Source organism: Gadus morhua, chromosome 23 (assembly GCF_902167405.1).
Source record: "Gadus morhua chromosome 23, gadMor3.0, whole genome shotgun sequence".
Classification (NCBI taxonomy): domain Eukaryota; kingdom Metazoa; phylum Chordata; class Actinopteri; order Gadiformes; family Gadidae; genus Gadus; species Gadus morhua.
The window spans coordinates 10,463,193-10,482,405 of record NC_044070.1 but is presented as its reverse complement, the minus strand read 5'-3'; the positions used below and the strand labels follow the sequence as shown (position 1 = coordinate 10,482,405).

Sequence of the window (19,213 nt, the reverse complement as noted above, 5' to 3'; positions counted from 1 at the left end):
GATGGATGTTGTGATGTGTTTTGAAATACTTTATATTGCCTTTCTACGTTGGGGCTTCCTGTTGAGGTGTACATAACTATTGATACATGGATACTATTTCTCAACAGGTTTTTATTTCATATTTACTTTCCTTGTCCACCTCCAACATATAAATTTGATCAATCTCCGAAATCTAATTATCGTACTACTTCGAACTTCTGTACTTACTAATATAAGTGCAAGTAATTTGGATCAGTTATTAAAGAATGACACACTTTTGTCAGTCCATGCCAAGTCCTATCAATCCGGTAGTACTTAAAGTATTATCGACGTATTATTCACAAGTGATGGACACCCATAATTAATCACGGCAGTTAGAGAATGAAATGAATTCCCGTGGAAAGCGAGGTATTTTATCCACTTCACTGCTAAGTAAGTGCTGCCATCTCATCCAGTGAGTCAGAATGACCTTGGTTTGGCCACCGTCTTAATTACCTCTGGTCCACGCTGAATGTTAAGTCTCCTCTGGTGGAGTCATTACCACCGCCAGGCGCTGGACGGGTGGGTCGGGGGGGGGGGGGGGGGGGGGGGGGGGAGGGTGTAGAGGCCGGGTGGTGGAACAGCCCCCCCCCTGTGGCGCGCCCTGGTCCTGAGGAGAACTGGCTGGTGGCGTGTCCTCTGCCGGGTCTCTCATTATAGGGGAACTGTCGAGCTCTGATATTTTTCTAATATGAGAGAGCACTGCTGTTGTTCTGAAGAGATCAAGGTCTGCACCATCAACTCATGCCTCTTCTCTTGACATCACTGATTCTGAGAAGTCGGACCAGTCACGCCGTTGGTCCTTTCTGGAGAACGCAAAGCCTTGGTCAATGATGTGACTGGTGAAACTTATCACGACTTATCACGCATATGTAGCATCATTGCCTTAGATTGCAAAAAAGCTTGACTCTTTTTCAACGTCCCTAATCCTATTTTCCCATAATTTTTGGGTCTAAGTGATGGAAAGGATCCCGACATAGAATTAACAACTTTTGTCTTTACTTTTGGCTTGATCCGGTCTGCTTGTTGGGTCTTACCAATCTCCCTAAAGGAGAAGTCTCACTCTCCTTGAATCCCGTGAGAGTAGAGTTTTATTTCTCTCTGGGATCCTTTCCATAATTTTGTCTGTCACTTATGCCGGTAATAACTATCCGGGACTGTCAGTGGCAAAATCAAGCACTTTTAAAAGACCCACATTGACTGGGCGCTTTTGCCCCTTGGGGTTACATCACCACCGCGAATTGGCTGCAATGGCTAAAGCGCTCTCGCTCAATACTGGTCCAATTTCAAAATTGTTGGCTGCATTAGTCACTTAGACCCAACATTTTTCAGAAGTTAGGGTCCTGGTTGTTACTTCCCGAAGTTATCCTTTTAGGAAGGGCTGCTGTCTTCAGACAGGGTTAGGTGGTGTTACGTAATTTAAGCACATAAGCTGCCCTCACATAGCCACTAGGAAGCAGAATCAAACACACAAGCTGCACTACCCCCACACAGCCACAAGGGAGCAGGATCAAACATACAAGCTGTAATATCTACCCCAGCAACAGAAGGCAGCATCTTTAAGACAGACGTGGAAGCCGCAGCTAAGACGTCACATAGACCACGCCCACTTCACATAGGCCACTTCTACTTGGTTCATTCGCAGCGCCCGGAGCCAGAGGAGGTCAGAGAGACTCATAGGCAGACCGGCAGAGAGCCTCGGGCCTAAGCCCGGGGGCTCGAAGTAGCTCACGGTATTTCTCTCTACGCTGTTAGATACAATTCCCTCCCTTTTGCTTCATAGTTACCATACCGAAATACTTTAACAAATAAAGTGAGTTAAAAGCGACCCGAATCAAACTACTTTCAACAGTGGTGAGTTACCCCCTGATGGAGACCTCTTTGGCCCCTCATTCGAACAGTATTGATGGGCAGTTAGGATACACTATCATCCAAAGCTGCTAACACTGAATACAGATACAGGTTGTTTACAAGCAGGCACGGGTCAGGGTAGTAGAGATACAGGTCGTTGACCTGGGCAGGGAACACAGACACAGTTTGTTGAGGAGCGGGTAGCTGTTAGACTTGACATACAGAGACAGGTTATTAAGGAGCAGGTAGGAATTAGCCAGTGAATAGAGCAACTGGTTAACTACACACAGGAAGGGGTTAGGCATCTTTGCACAAGGGATCATAGATATTGCATACAGGACCTTTTTTGAGTCAAAATACTTAGCAATGCATTTAAATGACTGAGACATAATCCTGGATGATTCTTCCTGAATCTCGGCTTCATAAGGTTCTGTTGTGGTCCCTGATTGTTTTTCTTGGATGTCTTTTGAGTCCTCGTCTCTGCACTGCATGCTGTACTGTAGCAGACAGCAGTTTGATGGTCTGAGAAACACTCCGTCTCCTGTTGTGTTGACAAGACCGCTCACTATCCAGCCTGTGTGGGGATGCTTCTTGGTCTTGGACAGACGTGTCGGTGGGATATCAGCATGTTGAGGACAAAGGAATCAATGTCTTCAAATCGCCTTCTCTGTTGCAGGCAACAATATTGGGGGGGTTGCATTGCATAGGATCAGACACAAAGAGTAAGTAATACATAGTAATACATAAGAGATGATCCCGCCCAGACTGTTATGCCAGTTGGCAGGAACACCATGGGCCACCCAGGGTCAATTATCAAGTTTCATTTCATGCAAGTAATGTATTCATGCTAATGTAGTTGCTGGCAAATTTAATATCATATCCCATAATTATCCCTGGACTTGCTGACAGTCCACCAAGCATGCTGAAAGTCTGAACTGCTTGATCCCCCCACCTGTTAACACAAACACAAGTCAATGTGCATACAAACACCGATCATGGAACCCAACACAAAACACTAGGAGAGAATACAACCCCCACGCTCACGTACACTCCAGAGAGCATCAATCCACAGGGCCAGGCTGGGAGTGTACCTGCTGTGCCCCCACAGAGAGAGCTATGGAATCAACGAGGGGAGAGGAAAGTGGTGTAATGCGCGGGTGCCTTCAGAGCCATGAGATAGCGCCGGTAATGAGAACACCGGCTGCTCCTTCCCGTGCCGCCCCAGCCAGACAGGGAAACAAAAATAGCATTTGTCTGACGAACGAGCCAGGCGTTGACCTAGCCTCCGACCTCTGACAATCAGTCTCGCGTCGCGCTCCTCCACTTCAGGAGACGGCGACAGTCGGAGATAACGGCTGATTTCTGGAGGAGGAACGCCGGTGGGCTGCCGCTCTGTTTAGAACAACGGCAGACAACAACCGCTGAGAGAGGACGCACGGCCGTTTCATCAGCTAACCAGAGGACCACATTCACCGACGTCAACTAAGCATTTGACTTGCGCTAAATGGCTGATTCATCATGGCATCTAGGACGCTATTGCTGCGGTGGTCCTTAACTTGTTTTTAAGGACCAGTGCTAAAAAAAGCACTCAACCCTACGGCGAACCACAAAATGTATTATATCCATGAACTTCAGTTTAGCATGCAATCAACTAATTAAGTTAAAATTTAGTGAATTAAACAATCAAGCATTCAACTTTGCACACAATTCCTCAGCTTAAGTATCAACTCGGCATGTAATGAGGCATGCAATAGTGACTCCCTCCATTTAGTCTGCGTGTCTTCTGTGTCCTGGGCAGCGATAACACAGGGCTGGCGGTGACGCCTCCCAGTGCCTTAGTGCTGGCGCGTCTACGGGGGGGGGGGGGGGGGGGGGGCCTGGGGCGCCGCGGGCCCCTGCGTACACCCACAGTCAGGAGTGGAGCATAATGAGCAGGCTAGTCCCCCCCCCCCCCCCCCTCCCACCAGCCGACCGTGACCCCACTCCCCCCATGCCCCCTGGCCACCCCAGTCGCTAGCATGAAGGAGCGCAAACAATTAGCCGGCCCGGCCCCCTCTGGGTGATGTGCTCAGCCAAAGCAATCACACAGGCGTAGCTCCAGCACCCAGCTCCTAGACACCAGTACCACCAGCTGGCAGGAGGGATGGGGGGGGAAGGGTCAGTGGTCCAGGCAGTCTTAACAAGATGACAGAGTTTATAAAGCGCTGCGGTTAAAGCAGCTAGTTACCTGTGGTGTAGCCCCTTATAATAGGGCCACAGGGGGGTTCCTCCGTTTTCCCTGCGTGTTTGTTTTGCTTTCCGCTCCTATACTTCTTCTGTTGTTCTGCCGTCTAATGGTCGACGCTGGAGGACCTTCTACACTTCGCTTTGATCTCCAATGCCCCCAACCCCCCCCCCCCCCCCCCTCCCACGACCCACACTCCATAATGTCTGACAGAAGTTTGATTTCTATGGCCGTTCACTACTCTTGTTTATCTCTCTTTTCATTTCTACGTTTCCCTCCTGTGATTTTTCTTCTTCTTGTTCGTTCCATTTTTTTCGTTCCAGGCTTCAAACCGTTGTTTTCCCGTCCGCCCGCTAAAGGAAGAGCGCTCTGAGCTCTGTCAGGGACGCAGGGCCAAGCAGAGACCACTTGCCCCTACATTTGGAGTGAGAATTGGACTTGTGGCGCGCGAGCCCAGGCTGATTTATAATTCATGCCGGGGTGTGAGGGAGGTGTCAATGTGTCAGTGGATCGAGCACAAGTGTAACAGCGCACTGTTTACTGGGCGAGAGACACTGGCTTCCCATTGCCGGGCTTCTGCTACTGTACCGAGAACAAGGGGAGAGAGAGGGAGAGAGAGAGAGAGAGAGAGAGAGAGAGAGAGAGAGAGAGAGAGAGAGAGAGAGAGAGAGAGAGAGAGAGAGAGAGAGAGAGAGAGAGAGAGAGAGAGAGAGAGAGGGAGACAGAGAGAGAGGGGGTATCATTTTGATCCAGTGTACATCGGGGGCTGTTGAGGAGTCGTAGTGGTCGTGCTAATCAAAGACCTGTCTCCCTGCATGTTTTATTCACCCCAGACCAGACGAGCAGGCAGTACATTATTGAAGTGCATTGATTCTGTATGTACACAAGCTTGTCAGTGTTCGGCAGCGCTATCAATCCACCCAGCTCCCGTTTGAACCTTTGCTCCATTGTTGTTCTCCATGCTGCTTAGGCCCTTTTAAGAACATTGTGTGAGTATGAGAAACTGTGTTTTACACAACAAGGGCCAACCAAGACCAAAAGATAGAGGCCATTATTTTTTTCAATCCGAAAAGTATCTACATACAGCATGTTGCAGAGATGTCATATTGTCATATTGGTTTGATGAGTACTTTATTCATCCCTAAGGGGGAATTCTGTGTATCTATGCATGCATTTATGTATGTATCTATCTTTCTATCTAACTTTCTATCTATCTATCTATCTATCTATCTATCTATCTATCTATCTATCTATCTATCTATCTATCTATCTATCTATCTATCTATCTATCTATCTATCTATCTATCTGTCTATCTGTCTATCTGTCTATCTGTCTATCTATCGATCTATCTATCTATCCGTTCCGGTTTTCTTGTTCTACTAAACAGTTAACTTTGTTTCTCTGTATCTCCTATGTAGTGAAGCGCAGTCTTTAGACTGACGTAGTCTAATAGCATGATAGAACGAGAAAATTGAAAAAAAAGGTGTGTGAATTTAATTCAACTATGTGTATTTAATTCAACAAAAGAGATTGTAGCGACGTGCTATTTTTGGATTCAATAAGTTAATGGGTTAATTCCTCTTGAGATGGATGGCTGGATCCAGGCAGACTTCAAGCCCTTAAACACCAGGATTATGACATTCAACCCATGGACAATGAAGAGCCCCGGGTCCGCAGAGAACCATTATATCTCTGATAGTTGATAGCTCGTCCTCCAGGCGGCTGAATTTGGTTATTCACAGAGCTTTAGTGTTGTAGCAGCTAAAAAGTACTCCAGGTCTATGTTGTGACGCATCACAATTTACATCTGAGCCCCTCTGGGTGCCCTGTGCACCCCACACCTCTCCTCCATATGTATATTCATCCAGAGGTGTGAGAGGCAAATAGCTTATAGGGCTTACAGCATGGCTCTGCCCATTGTACTGGCATCCCACTTCCATCTCTACACTACCTGCTGTTTACCGGCTCATTTGGAAGGATGTCAACACCTTATGAGGGAAGCAGAAGTGTGTGGTGCGGTGCTGGCGTCTACGGGCTCCTGTGGGTGTTAAAATGGCCATCAGCAGTTGGATTTTGTAACTACGGTCTGATTAAAGAGCAAGCAATGTTCTCCATTTCCACCCTAGTGCACTCCTAGACATCCCTGGGCAGAGGAAGGCCAGCCAGCGACTCTTGCCTCAGCCCTCACACCTTTCTCCTTCTTGAGCGCTTAGGATTCACCGTCATCCTCCTTTAGGACTTTACGACTGTACTGCACTGAGAAAAGAGAAAGGCTTTCCTCTCTTGACCTGACTTGGTGATCTAACCGTGTGTGGTCCTGTTGCCTACAGCTACCTCATCGCTGAACTCCCAGCTCCAGCATCTCCAACACCTCCAGCAGCTGCAGCACCACCATCACCAGCAACAACAACAACAACAACAACAACATCAACAACAACAGCAAAAACAACAGCAACAACAGCAGCAACAGCAGCAGCAGCATCATCAGCAGCATCACCAGACGGTCCTGGGCCACGCCCCCAGCCAGCATCGCATGGCGTCGCCCGGTCGACGGCTCTCCTCCACCCCCTCCCCGGGGGGCTCCACGTGCTCCTCCACCTCCGGCCACCAGCCCCTCTCCCCGCCGCACCGGGCCACCCAATCACCCGCCCGCAGCCTGCCCTCTCCTGTGACTCCGCCCCTGCCGCTGCAGGTAAGTCCCAGGGGGCTTGACGAACACAGACAGCAGGCTGTGTTTGTGTCGGCCTGCATCATAAATCACAATGTAGTCTGCCTTCCATGATGACGGGCGTATCATTCAGTGCGCTTTGAGCTCCGTGTGTAAGCAAAGCTGTGCTCTTAAACTCGCAACGATATTTCATCTTTAGATGGCAGCAAACTCACAGGTGGGATGTAGCAATAATTACAATTTAACGTTTATTTTGTTTTGCCTTTAATTACGTCACCACGTTTAACACGCACAATAGAAAATAATTAAATCAAGGGAAAATGAACAAGTGGAGGACATAGAAGGCAGAGGAGCTTGAGACAGAGGAGGGAGGGGAACTGACCAATATGTCGTTGCCCTTTATGATTTGTCCCGGCCAAGAGTTCCTGACGTCCCGCCCCACACACCCCACCTGGCTGGGCAACATACGGCGTACCATAGTAAAAAAGCCCTGATTAACTGTACTACCTACTTTTCCCCTTACCCTTTAAAAGTCAATGGGAGTCAGGAGTAATGAGTATGATAAAACTATTTAGTGTGGAAGGGTGAAGGAGGAGCGGACCTGCGACGTGTCGCACGCGGGGACATCTGCAGATAACACAGAGCTCATGTGGAGCTCCAGACGCCCCGGCTCTGATCCTTATCCCGGCCGGTTGATTCATGGCAGCTCGGCCGCTGAGGTTCTGAAGAGCCGGGGGAATATTCGTCTCCAACATGAAAGCCGTGAACACCCCCCTCCCTGTCCTCAACTACAATGAGCGCCTTGGGGTTATCTTCCCTATGGCTGTATCAGGGGTCATCAGCCCCTATGTCTCCATGTCTCTTCCGGTCCCGCAGTTTTTTTGTTGTCAGTCTGTCCGTCCATTCATCTCTGGTGCACACTGTCCGTCCGGCTGTCAGGGCGGGGCGATAATAACCTATTTGATATCCCTGCGGTTTCATTTCTGTTGGATCCCGGCCCGGGTCGCACTCCCATTCATCAGCGTCAGCGTCTTATGGGTTGTGGAGCAGCCTTCTTTATGGCGGGGATGTGTCTGCTATTAGTTTCCCCGTGCAGCCCTCTCTGGTGCTGTCAGGCTGGCCAGACGGAGGAGCAGCGCCGCTGGTTTAATGGCTTCAGAAGGACCCCTGCTGCCCAGCCCCGTACACCGACTCTGACCACCCCCCCACACACATACACACCGAGCACCTCATAAACACACGCTCTGACCAACCCCCCCACACATACTGACCACCTCACACACACACACACACCCACACACACACACACACACACACACACACACACACACACACACACACACACACACACACGTTGACCACCTCCCACACACATACACACACACAAAATGACCATCTCTTACACCCACACCAACACACACTCACGCACACACACATTGATCGCCTCTCTCACACACCCACACACCCACATACGCCATATCTGACAAAGATACACACAGATACACACGATGTCGACCTCACTGCGGGAGACCAATCAACTCACTGAGTCTCTCACACAGACACACACACACACACACACACACAAACATACTGATGACTATTTCGATTCACATTGGATAACAACATAAACAAATCAGTGATTACTGTTATTTGTGATTTATAATACTAATTTAATAGTATTATTAATCTATTATTTAATAGTATTGTTAATGTATTATTTAATAGTATTATTTATTCATTATACAATCCTGTTATCTATATATTATTTAATAGTATTATTTTGGACTATTTGGATCATTTCAGTCTTATAACAACCATGTTGAGTTACTACCGTCCCGGAGGAGTGAGGTGAGGCTGGCTCCAGAATCCTGGGGGGTCAAGAAGCCTTCAGCCTTCATTAAGATATTGCCTCATCAAATAGGATTAAACTGTGTTTGTGGGTGTGTGTGTGTGTATGGGTGACGGGTGTGTGTGTGTGTGCACTTGTGTGTGTGCACGTGCGTGTGCGTGATGTGTATATGTGTTTGTGTACGTGAATGCGTGCACGTATGTGTGTGTGTGCGTGTGTCTGTAGCGCCCGTCCAAGGGCAACCCCCCCCCCCCTGCCGACCCACTGGTGCAATAGGATCTCAGACCCCAGCAGCTCCCCTGGCCGTGACTGATTGGATAACCAGAATTACTAAGCCTCTCATTGGTTAATCCATAGAGGTAACCTATCCGCTGAGAGACAACACAAACACACATATTAAAACACACACACAGCAAACACCCACAGGCACAGACTAATAGGGGCATGCACATACAACACAGAAACACTTACCACACTTACCACCCCCCCCCCCCACCACACACACACATACACACCCATAAACGTGCGTGCGAACACACACATCCAGCTGTAATTATGTAAGTGTTTCCATTGCGGATATTGGGCCCTGAGGTTCTAAAGTCTATTAATAGAATGAAGCTTATCTGAGCCTACGCTACTTAGCTAACATTAAGTCATTATTACGGTAACATACTAATACATACCTCTCAGACTGTCAGCACACACACACACACACACACACACACATGCACCCACACATTCACACACGCCCATACACACACACACACACACACACACACACACACACACACACACCCTCAGCCAATTATGAGTTGACAATATCAAGAGCGACAGGGACATACTAAAGGTCATTATGCTGTTATTAACGGGCTATTGTAATTCTCTCTTCCTCTATCATGTCGGATGCACCACCAGCCCCCCACCCCCACCCCCACCATCACCACAACCTCTAGTCCACAGGGACTTTTAATTTGTAGGATCCCATCATATTAAGCGGCTCATTAGTACTGCGTCTAGGGGAGAAGAGGCTACAGCAAGCCTCTCAGTCGCTTCCCCTCAGTGTACTCACGTTACCCTCCACACACACACACAACCACACACACACACACACACACACACACACACACACACACACACACACACAAACACACACACACACACACACACACACACACACACACACATACACACATGTTACTGTGCTTCATTTAGATTTCATTGATCAGCATCGCTGTCACACACAGACATACAACCATACACACACATACACACACACACATGCACACACGCTCACACACATGCACCCACACACACTCACACACGCACACACATATGCTCACACACATGCACACATGCTCATAAACATACACACACACACACACACACACATATACGCTCTCACATACACACTCCCACACATTCACACGCACGCACACACACACACACACACACACACACACACACACACACACACACACACACACACATAGTATCCAATGCAGAGCTTTTCTCTGATTGGTTGAGGTGCAGACGAGGCAGGTTATAAATGTGTGTGTGAGTGTTAAAAGGCAGATTATGAATGTGGCTGTGCGTGTGTTAATAGACAGATTATGAATGTGTGTGTGAGTGTTATTAGGCTGATTGTGGTTCTGCTCTAGGAGTTGATTGATTGGACCGCAGGCGTCTGGACCCGGCTGGGGAGCGGGGGATTTGACGGCGTGCTGCGTTCGCCACCTCCGCTACGCGGGAATTGATCTTAATTAGATCTGAAAGACCTGCCACAGCAGAATGGTCGCGGCGATTAAAATGAAAAACAGGAGAAATTACTGATCAAATTAATCATAATGTCGGGCTACAGCTGTAGGCCTGCTGTAATTTGCCACTCCAGTGGGTTACATCGGAGCGGGAGGCGGAGGAGTAGGAGGAGGAGGAGGAGGATGGGGGCGAGGTAGAGGAGGAAGAGGAGGAGGCGACGAAGGAGGAGGAGGCATGCTGATGCTAGATCCTGCTCTGTATTATTCAGCCTGACCTGCACCCTCAATTCCTCTCTCCCTCTCACTCTTGCTCTCTCTTTCTCTCTCTATGGGTCCCTCCCTTTGTCTGTCACGCCTCTCTCTCTCTCGCTCGCTCTCTCTCTCTCTCTCTCTCTCTCTCTCTCTCTCTCTCTCTCTCTCTCTCTCTCCCTCTCTCTCTCTCTCTCTCTCTCTCTCTCTTTGCCTAGAACTAAAGGGTGTATTTAGAGAATCTTTTGACAGTTTACTTTTATCTTTTGATTGTTTCCTCTAAATCAACGACCTGTCTGACTGCCTCCCAGCCTGTCTACCTATCTGTTTTGTCTACGTACCTGTCTGTCCACCTGCCTCTCCCTCCAGCCTCTGTCTCTCCTCCCTTCGGGCGCTCCCGACCCCTCAGTGTTTCTTTGTCCCTCTCAGCCGAGACCTCTCAGGGGTGATTACAGCCTTGCAGGCCCCTTCCTCAGCTTCTCTCCTCCTCTGCTCCTCTGCTCCTTCCCCTCTGCTCCACAATTTACCTCTAAAGGCACCGCAGTCCTCCCTCTCCCCCCCCTGCTGTACCCCGACATCACACGACCGCCCGGCCTCACACACACAAGTGCTGCAATTACCTGCAGCTCTCCCCTTTCTCTCTGTCTTTTCCTCGCCTCCCCCTCTCCCTCCTTTCCACCCGGACAATCAGCCTACATGAGAGGCCTCTGATACGCAGCTAGCACCCCCAAGGTCACTCTGCCAACCACAGGGCTCCCTCCCCCCGCGCCCCTTCCTCCGTCTCCCCCTCTCATTCTCACCTCACCCCTCCTACACTGCATCTTTTTGTTCTCCACAACATTCTCCCAAGTGTCTCTACTCCCCCCTCCTCTCCGCCCCCCATGTTGCATTTCTACCACCACCTTGCACTTCTCCTTCATTCAACTGCCGTTACAGTCCCCTCCATTGCAGTCACCTCCGTTACAGCCACCTCTGTTACAGTCACCTCCACTACAGTCACCTCCACCTCAGTCATCACCCATACAGTCACCTCCACTACAATCATCACCCCTACAGTCATCTCCACTACAGCCACCTCCACTACAGTCACCTCCACTAGCCCCTACAGCCACCTCCACTACAGTCACCTCCACTAGCCCCTACAGCCACCTCCACTACAGTCACCTCCACTAGCCCCTACAGTCACCTCCACTTCAGTCTCCTCCGCTACAGTCACCTCCACTAGCCCCCACAGTCACCTCCACTTCAGTCTCCTCCACTACAGTCACCTCCGCTACAGTCACCTCCGCTACAGTCACCTCCACTACAGTCACCTCCACTAGCCCCTACAGTCACCTCCACTACAGTCACCTCCACTACAGTCACCTCCACTAGCCCCTACAGTCACCTCCACTTCAGTCACCTCCACTACAGTCACCTCCACTACAGCCACCTCTGTTACAGTAATCTCCACTACAATCACTTCCACTACAGTAATCTCCTCTACAGTCACCTTTGTTACAGTCACCTCCACTTCAGTCACCTCCACTACAGTCACCTCTGTTACAGTCACCTCCACTACAGTCACCTCTGTTACAGTCACCTCCACTACAGTCACCTCCACTAGCCCCTACAGTCATCTCCACTACAGTCACCTCTGTTACAGTCAACTCCACTACAGTCATCTCCACTATAGTCACCTCCACTACAGTCACCTCCACTACAGTCACCTCTGTTACAGTCAACTCCACTACAGTCACCTCTGTTACAGTCAACTCCACTACAGTCATCTCCACTACAGTCACCTCTGTTACAGTCAACTCCACTACAGTCATCTCCACTACAGTCACCTCTGTTACAGTCAACTCCACTACAGTCACCTCCACTAGCCCCTACAGTCACCTCCACTACAGCCACCTCTGTTACAGTAATCTCCACTACAGTCACCTCCACTAGCCCCTACAGTCACCTCCGCTACAGTCACCTCTGTTACAGTAATCTCCACTACAGTCACCTCCACTAGCCCCTACAGTCATCTCCCCTACAGTCACCTCCACTCTTCACTGTAGTTAGTGTCACCTCATATACAGTCACCTCCACATGTCACTGTAGTTACAGTCACCTCTACTAGAGTCACCACCACTAGTCACCATAATAACAGTCTCCTCCACTACAGCACCTCTTCCTATTAAAATATGTATTATAAATGACGGTTCATTGATTTTTCCAGATCACTGTGTCTGTTCAATTTAGTGAAACGTGACACGTTTAGAGGCTATTAAAGATAAATTATAATAGGCCAGTTTCTCAGATTATGAAACGCAAAGCTAATGACTCCTACTAAATTAAGTTGCCCATTTTTTACATCTGAGGAATCATATTAAGATTATCTAATCATATTTGATAAACTGACCAGTTCAATTGTCTTTAAATTATTATTACATTTTTATATATTGAGGAAAAATACATCCTGTTTGTCGTTAAGGACATGAAGAGTATGGAAGTATTATTATTATCATTGGAACTAACAAAAGTACATACAGTACTGTAAACTGTATTTCAAAGTATTGTCTGAATTTCCGGATTCATTATATTATTGTATAATTTTAATATTTGTTTACCCAATGATAGTGAATATGAAAAATGATGCCATGTAACAACTTCTGCATGATATAAAAAATACATGTTTTATAATTTCCCCAAAACCGATTAGATTTCTGTAAAGTCACCACACAGCATTAAACAAATCCTACTTCATTATGAATTATAATACAATACAAGGTGAAAATTGATAAAGAAATATCGTAAGAAATATCAACAATCATATACGCAATAAAGAGCCGGAAACACATTTTCATACATGAAAATATCCCAAATATTACACCTGTATTGTCTCCTTTTATTCCTATTAGGGTGTTTATCATCTCATTGCAAACTAATTACAACACTCACTCATTACTATAATACTGGTGTCTCTGGATGACTGTGGCAAAGTAGCAGCTTACCCTGCATGGTTTGGTCGGTGCGCAGGCGTCCTACGGATCAGCCAAGCTGCTTATTAGCCCACCGGAGATGGGAGTCTTAAGAAGGCAGAAAATTGCCTTATATAACAAGCGTACGTTCAGGAAGTACACACATGTGCGCTGTTGACTGGAGCAGAAAATAAGAGCAATGGCCATCACCAGAGGGGTGAATAATGATGAGGGGGGGGGGGGAGCCACAGAACAGGGATTAAGAGGAGTTAAGGAGCAGGAGGGAATGATGATGAGGAGCAGGGAGGTGGGGGGGGGGGGGGGGAGGGGGCACACCAGGGTTAAAGAGGAGCAGGAGGGAATGACGATGAGGAGCAGGGAGGGTGGGGGGGGGGGGGCACCAGGGTTAAAGAGGAGCAGGAGGGAATGATGATGAGGAGCAGGGAGGTGGGGGCGGGTGGGGGGGGGGGCACCAGGGTTAAAGAGGAGCAGGAGGGAATGATGATGAGGAGCAGGGAGGAGGGCGAGCCACAGACCAGGGATAAGGAGGAGTTAAGGAGCAGGAGTGAATAATGATGAGGGCCAGGGGAGGATGAGCCACAGACAGGGATGAAGAGGAGCTAAGGAGAGCAGCCTTGCATCGCAAAATATTTCCACCCTCTGTGTTTCTAAGAGCCTCACCACCGTGCTCACCATGTGGGATTCAGTTCCCCTGGCGCTGGGATTCCTGGGGACTTCCTACCCTCCCATTAGTGTCCCATTGTTGTCCTTTTATCTCACAAAATGTTACACGCAATCGTTTTTCCTCTTCACATACTTGCAGACATGCACACACTTAACTGAAACCACACACAGCCGTACCTGATCATGCTCTCTCTCTCTGTAGGTGGTCTCGTTGTGCTGTTATCTCTCCAACACACACACACACACACACACACACACACACACACACACACACACACACACACACACACACACACACACACACACACACACAACACACACATGCATTAGCCTCCCACAAGGGAGCTAGGATCCTGGTCTCAGCTAACAGTGGATGAGGAGTAGAGTTTCTTTAATTATGAGGCCGACTGTGATATTGAGGCCTCCCCGACCCTCCACCCTCCCCCCTCTCCCCTCTTCCCCTTCCCCCCTCCCCCTTGCCCCTCTCCCCTATCCTCTCTCAACTCTCCCCCATCCCCCCTGCTCCCTCCCTTCTTCCCTCCCCTTCTCCTCCCCCACCCACCTCTCTCCCCTCTCCCCTCTCCCAGCCCTCAGGCCTCCCAGACAGGGTCTAAGTGCTGAGTGACGCGGGGCGGGCCGGTGGATCCCCCCGCGGGGTGCGATAGCGCTGCCTGTTGTAATTCCTGATATCCATTAGCGACCACAAGCAGAGCATTAGAGCTGAGCAGTACACGCACAAGGCTGTATCGGCCGCGCCTCTGAATGCCGCCCCTCCAGAGAGAGAAGCTGTACATCACACACCCCCGCTTGGGCCGGTCGTACAGCCCCTGATCTGCACTTTCTGTCTCCCTTTGGAGGTCTGGACCTGGAGGGTCAAATGATCCCTCTTAGATCCTCCTGCCTTGCCCATCAGGTTTACAACAGGGTCTTTGCAAGGCAGCTCAGTGTGTATGCTTCTGCTTATTCAGCGGCTCTGAGTCAAGGGATTTACAGTTAGGTCTGATGTCATGGCAATGAACAAGGCTAATGATAGAAAGTACATTTTCTCAGACATTAAGGTTGTACGATTATGAACTTATGTGATAGGGTTTGGCCCTAATTAATTACTGCCAGAATAATTTTCAATGGGGATTTGCCGTGGGGGAAATCGGAGTGGAACCTTACTGCTTAGGTCCATAAGAGAAAATACTATGAGGCCATACTATCTACTGCAATATCTGAGGTAGGACAGTTTAATCTGCTGTGTTAGTAGACCTAGCGTCTCTGTGGAGGTAATCATGACAGTATACTCTGCTGTGTTAGTGGACATGGAGTCTCTGTGGAGGTTGGCATGATTAGCAGCTTGTATATTTCTATCCTACTCTCTCTCCATAAGTGAGCAGACATGGAGAGGTCCTGTGGTGGCCAGGTTGATTTAGGGTTGTGTTTTATGGATGCAGGGGGAACATTTACATCTAGCCTTTAACTAGTCAGAGGAGAAGAAGGAGGAGAGATGAGCAGGTCCCAAAAGTGGACTGAATCAATTTAAAAGAGGTCCATAAATGTCAGCCCATGCTTATGCTGATGTGCACACAACACCACACACATGTTTACACGGAGGAGAGGAGAAAGAGAGACATAGGGAGGGAGGGAGAGAGGGAGGGAGGGAGAGAGGAAGAGAGCGAGTGAGAGAGAAGCATTTAGATAGAGGAGAGGGAGCGAGAGGGGAGAGAGAGAGAGTGAGAGAAAAGTAAAGCACGCGCGGAGCGAGAGGGAGAGATGAATAAAGAGAGAGAGAGCGAGAGGGACATAGAACGAGAGGGCGTGAGAGAGGGAGAGAGACATGAAGAGAAGAAGAGAGGGACTTAGAGGGACGGAGAGAGGGAAAGACAGACGCTTAAAGAGAAAGAGAGAGACCTGCAGAGAGAGAAGGGGAGAGAGACATGAAGCGAGAGAGAGCGAGACGCACGGAGAGAGAGCGGGTGGGAGGGGTGTTTTATCGATCAGGGGCGACCACATCATCCGCTCCTCTCTCATGATTAATCTGGGAGCTGAGCGCTGGCCAGCGACACATGACAGGCCGCGGCGGCGCGCCCCACCATTCCTCTTCATTAGGGCTGGCTAGCGGACAGCCGCGCGAAGAGCAATCAGTTAGCCTTATTGTGTTTATGAAGCGCCAGCTAGGATGACCCCGCGCTATATTGAATTGAGGACATCAAAAGATCACCGGACATTGATTAGGAGGATATTAAAGTAATTCAAATGCTATATTTATATGTCAAACAAGCACGGGAGTGGAAAGCGATGGCATTCTCCCCGCTAAATGAAAAGTAATAGAACCAAGGAGGACAGCCGGGATGGAATTGTGAAAGCCAAGAGAGATGATGTCGCGGCTAAGGAAATTACATCCAGAAACTCTGGGGAATAAGACAGAAGCAAACAAAATAACTCAATCACAAAGACAACATTTCCCTCTTATCTTTTACCATCTGAAACCATGTGAAACCTTCTGAATGAACAAACTATCGAATATTTTGCCTCTCGCTCCCGAGGCAGCTTTGGGATCTTCCAGAAGCTTCCGGCTTACAGCTTCTGCAGTATATTTCACTACGCCGCCGCCGCCATGATTCTCTCCCGGACGCCGCGACAGAAATAACTGCACCAAATATGTCACATCACGGGCTGGGACGGTCAGCACTTTTACCCACCCACACTTAATCACCGGCTCGTCCAACATTTAATATATCTGGAAACAGCTAAATATTAGACATCATTGCTCAGGATGAGGGATCGCAGGAGCGGAGCGCCTTATAACTTATATTTTTAGTCGCCAAGCGTCCCCCTGACCACAGGAAGTACAGCGGGCCGGGGTGATGGATGCCCGCAGGCCCCTCCCCCCCCTCCCATCTCCGTGGCGACCGGGCTGCGGCTCGGGCCAGGGTTGTGGGTGCTGGTGATCAAAACCAGAGCTCTTAATTCAGCCGGCGGTAATGAGAGGGGAGATTGACGGCCGGGAACCGCCGCTCCATCACCCCTTTATCGTCGTCGTCCCCTCTCTCCCTCCCCTCCCTCATTTGCATCTCGCCTCATTAGACGTGGCCATTTACGGCTCCAGTAGGGAACGCCGTTTCCTGGACTTAATGCCTTTTATTTGATCAGCCTGACCGCCACGGTTTAACGAGCTATCATTCTGACCCCTCCCCCCCTGATTCTGATGACATCACTCTATTATCACTCAGGAACACTGACACCTTCACCACTCGGACACACACATTGAGACACCCACACATTCACTAAACCAACACACATGCACATACCCCCACATACAGATACCCGCTCCCGCTCCACACACAAACAAGCACAAACACACACACACACACACATGCATATGCACATGCAGGCACAAACACAACCCCCCCCTCCCCCCCGCTCTACTCCTCAGATGCTCTGCGGTGCTCCTGTGTCTCCTGATGGCCTCCCATCTTACTTCCTGTCCGTTCCTCTGTCTCTCACTACGTCTCTCTTCATCCCTCTCTCTTCCTCTGTCCTCCACTCTCCCTCCCTCCTCCGAGGAGGGCATGGTAGCGGTTGGGTGTAGCCAGTGCTCCGTCAAGGGGCCCGGAGTGCCCCGGCCCCGGGCCCCCGGTGTGGCGGTGTGAGCCCCTGGACAGCCAGGAGACCGGCCGTGTTCCGGAGGCTCTAATGGCATTTTGATGTTCAGCAGTGGAGGGGGTGGCGGTGGCGGTGGTGGGGGGCTACTGACAGATTTCTTGGAGAAGGGGTTAGCGTGTTGTTCCTATGTCACAGCTTATTACATTCACTCAGAAGAGAGAGGAGGTGGAGGGAGGGAGGTGAGGGAGAGGAGAGTGGGAGGAAGAGGAGGGAGGGAGAGGAGGACAACGGAGAGTTGAGAGAGGGAGTAGAGATGTCAAAGCAGGTCAGGGGACAATGTTTAGACTGGCCATGGAAGACAATAGTGATCCTCCTGTGTAACCCAGTATAACCCAGTTTGGGTAACAGTGTGAAAGACTCTATGAAGCTGTACCAGTTAGGGTTAAACAGTGTGACCTAGTCTATAAAGCTGTACCCGTTATGTTTAAAGAGTGTGATCCAATCTATAAAGTTGTTCCAGTTAGGGTTAAACAGTGTCATATGGTAATCTCAGCTCTGGTCAAGCCCAAAAGCGTGTTTCTCCCACATTACTAGTTTCCAGTTTGGATGCTCTGCTCCAAACTGTAAGCATCATACCCCCTTTACCTCTTTGAGCAACTATAGAAAATATATTTAAAATTAAGGAGTAAATACCCCATAGTTTGTTTTGGTTTCCATGGTATTTCTACGGCGATAGGAAAGCTATTTCTCCCTGTGTTCCTGAGATTACACGCCAGCTGACCCTAGTGGTCAAACAGCCAGTAGAGAGCGTTCTAGTCCACACACCCTTTCTATGGGATCGGATCTCCAGAACAGGTGCATCTTTTAAACAACTTGCAGGCTTCTTTTAGTGTCAGGGACATTCATTTTGGCTGGATGACCCCAGAATGGCGCCATTTGTGTGCTATTCCACTTTGGCTGTTTGTATTGGATGGTGTCAATGATGTTATATTGTTAACAAACCGAGCGTCTGAACGCGGCAAGGTCTGATCTCTTGTGACATCTAATCAACGCTCATCCCCAAAAGATCCAGCCTTTAGAAATGTGATACTCTGAAGCTCACATCTCCCATGATCCTTCAGTGCACCGTCTCAAAACATTTTTGAATAACTCAACTCCACTGGGTTTCTTGCTGTGGTGGTGTTCGTTGACCTCTTTAAACCAGTTCACTCTACCCTTCAGTGCCCAGCCACCTTGTGGAGACCCTATTTAGAGGGAGATACAGAGAATGGTTTAACACAAGGACCCTGAACGCTGGGAGGTCTGTGCAGGTCTCCACGGGGACGTAATAATCACAGAGAATATAGACACAGAGCTGATATTTACCCTCTGCT

At 49.1% G+C, this 19,213-nt stretch overlaps 1 protein-coding gene across 2 annotated transcripts in view; it reads left to right on the top strand.

Moving 5' to 3' along the window:
• pou6f2 (POU class 6 homeobox 2) overlaps nucleotides 1-19,213 on the top strand; it is a 79,161-nt gene that overhangs the window by 40,858 nt on the left and 19,090 nt on the right. For both annotated transcript variants that reach the window (XM_030348805.1, XM_030348806.1), the window contains one exon: nucleotides 6,425-6,786. In XM_030348805.1, coding sequence (XP_030204665.1) covers nucleotides 6,425-6,786 — 362 coding nt within the window. The remainder of the gene's footprint in view (nucleotides 1-6,424; nucleotides 6,787-19,213) is intronic.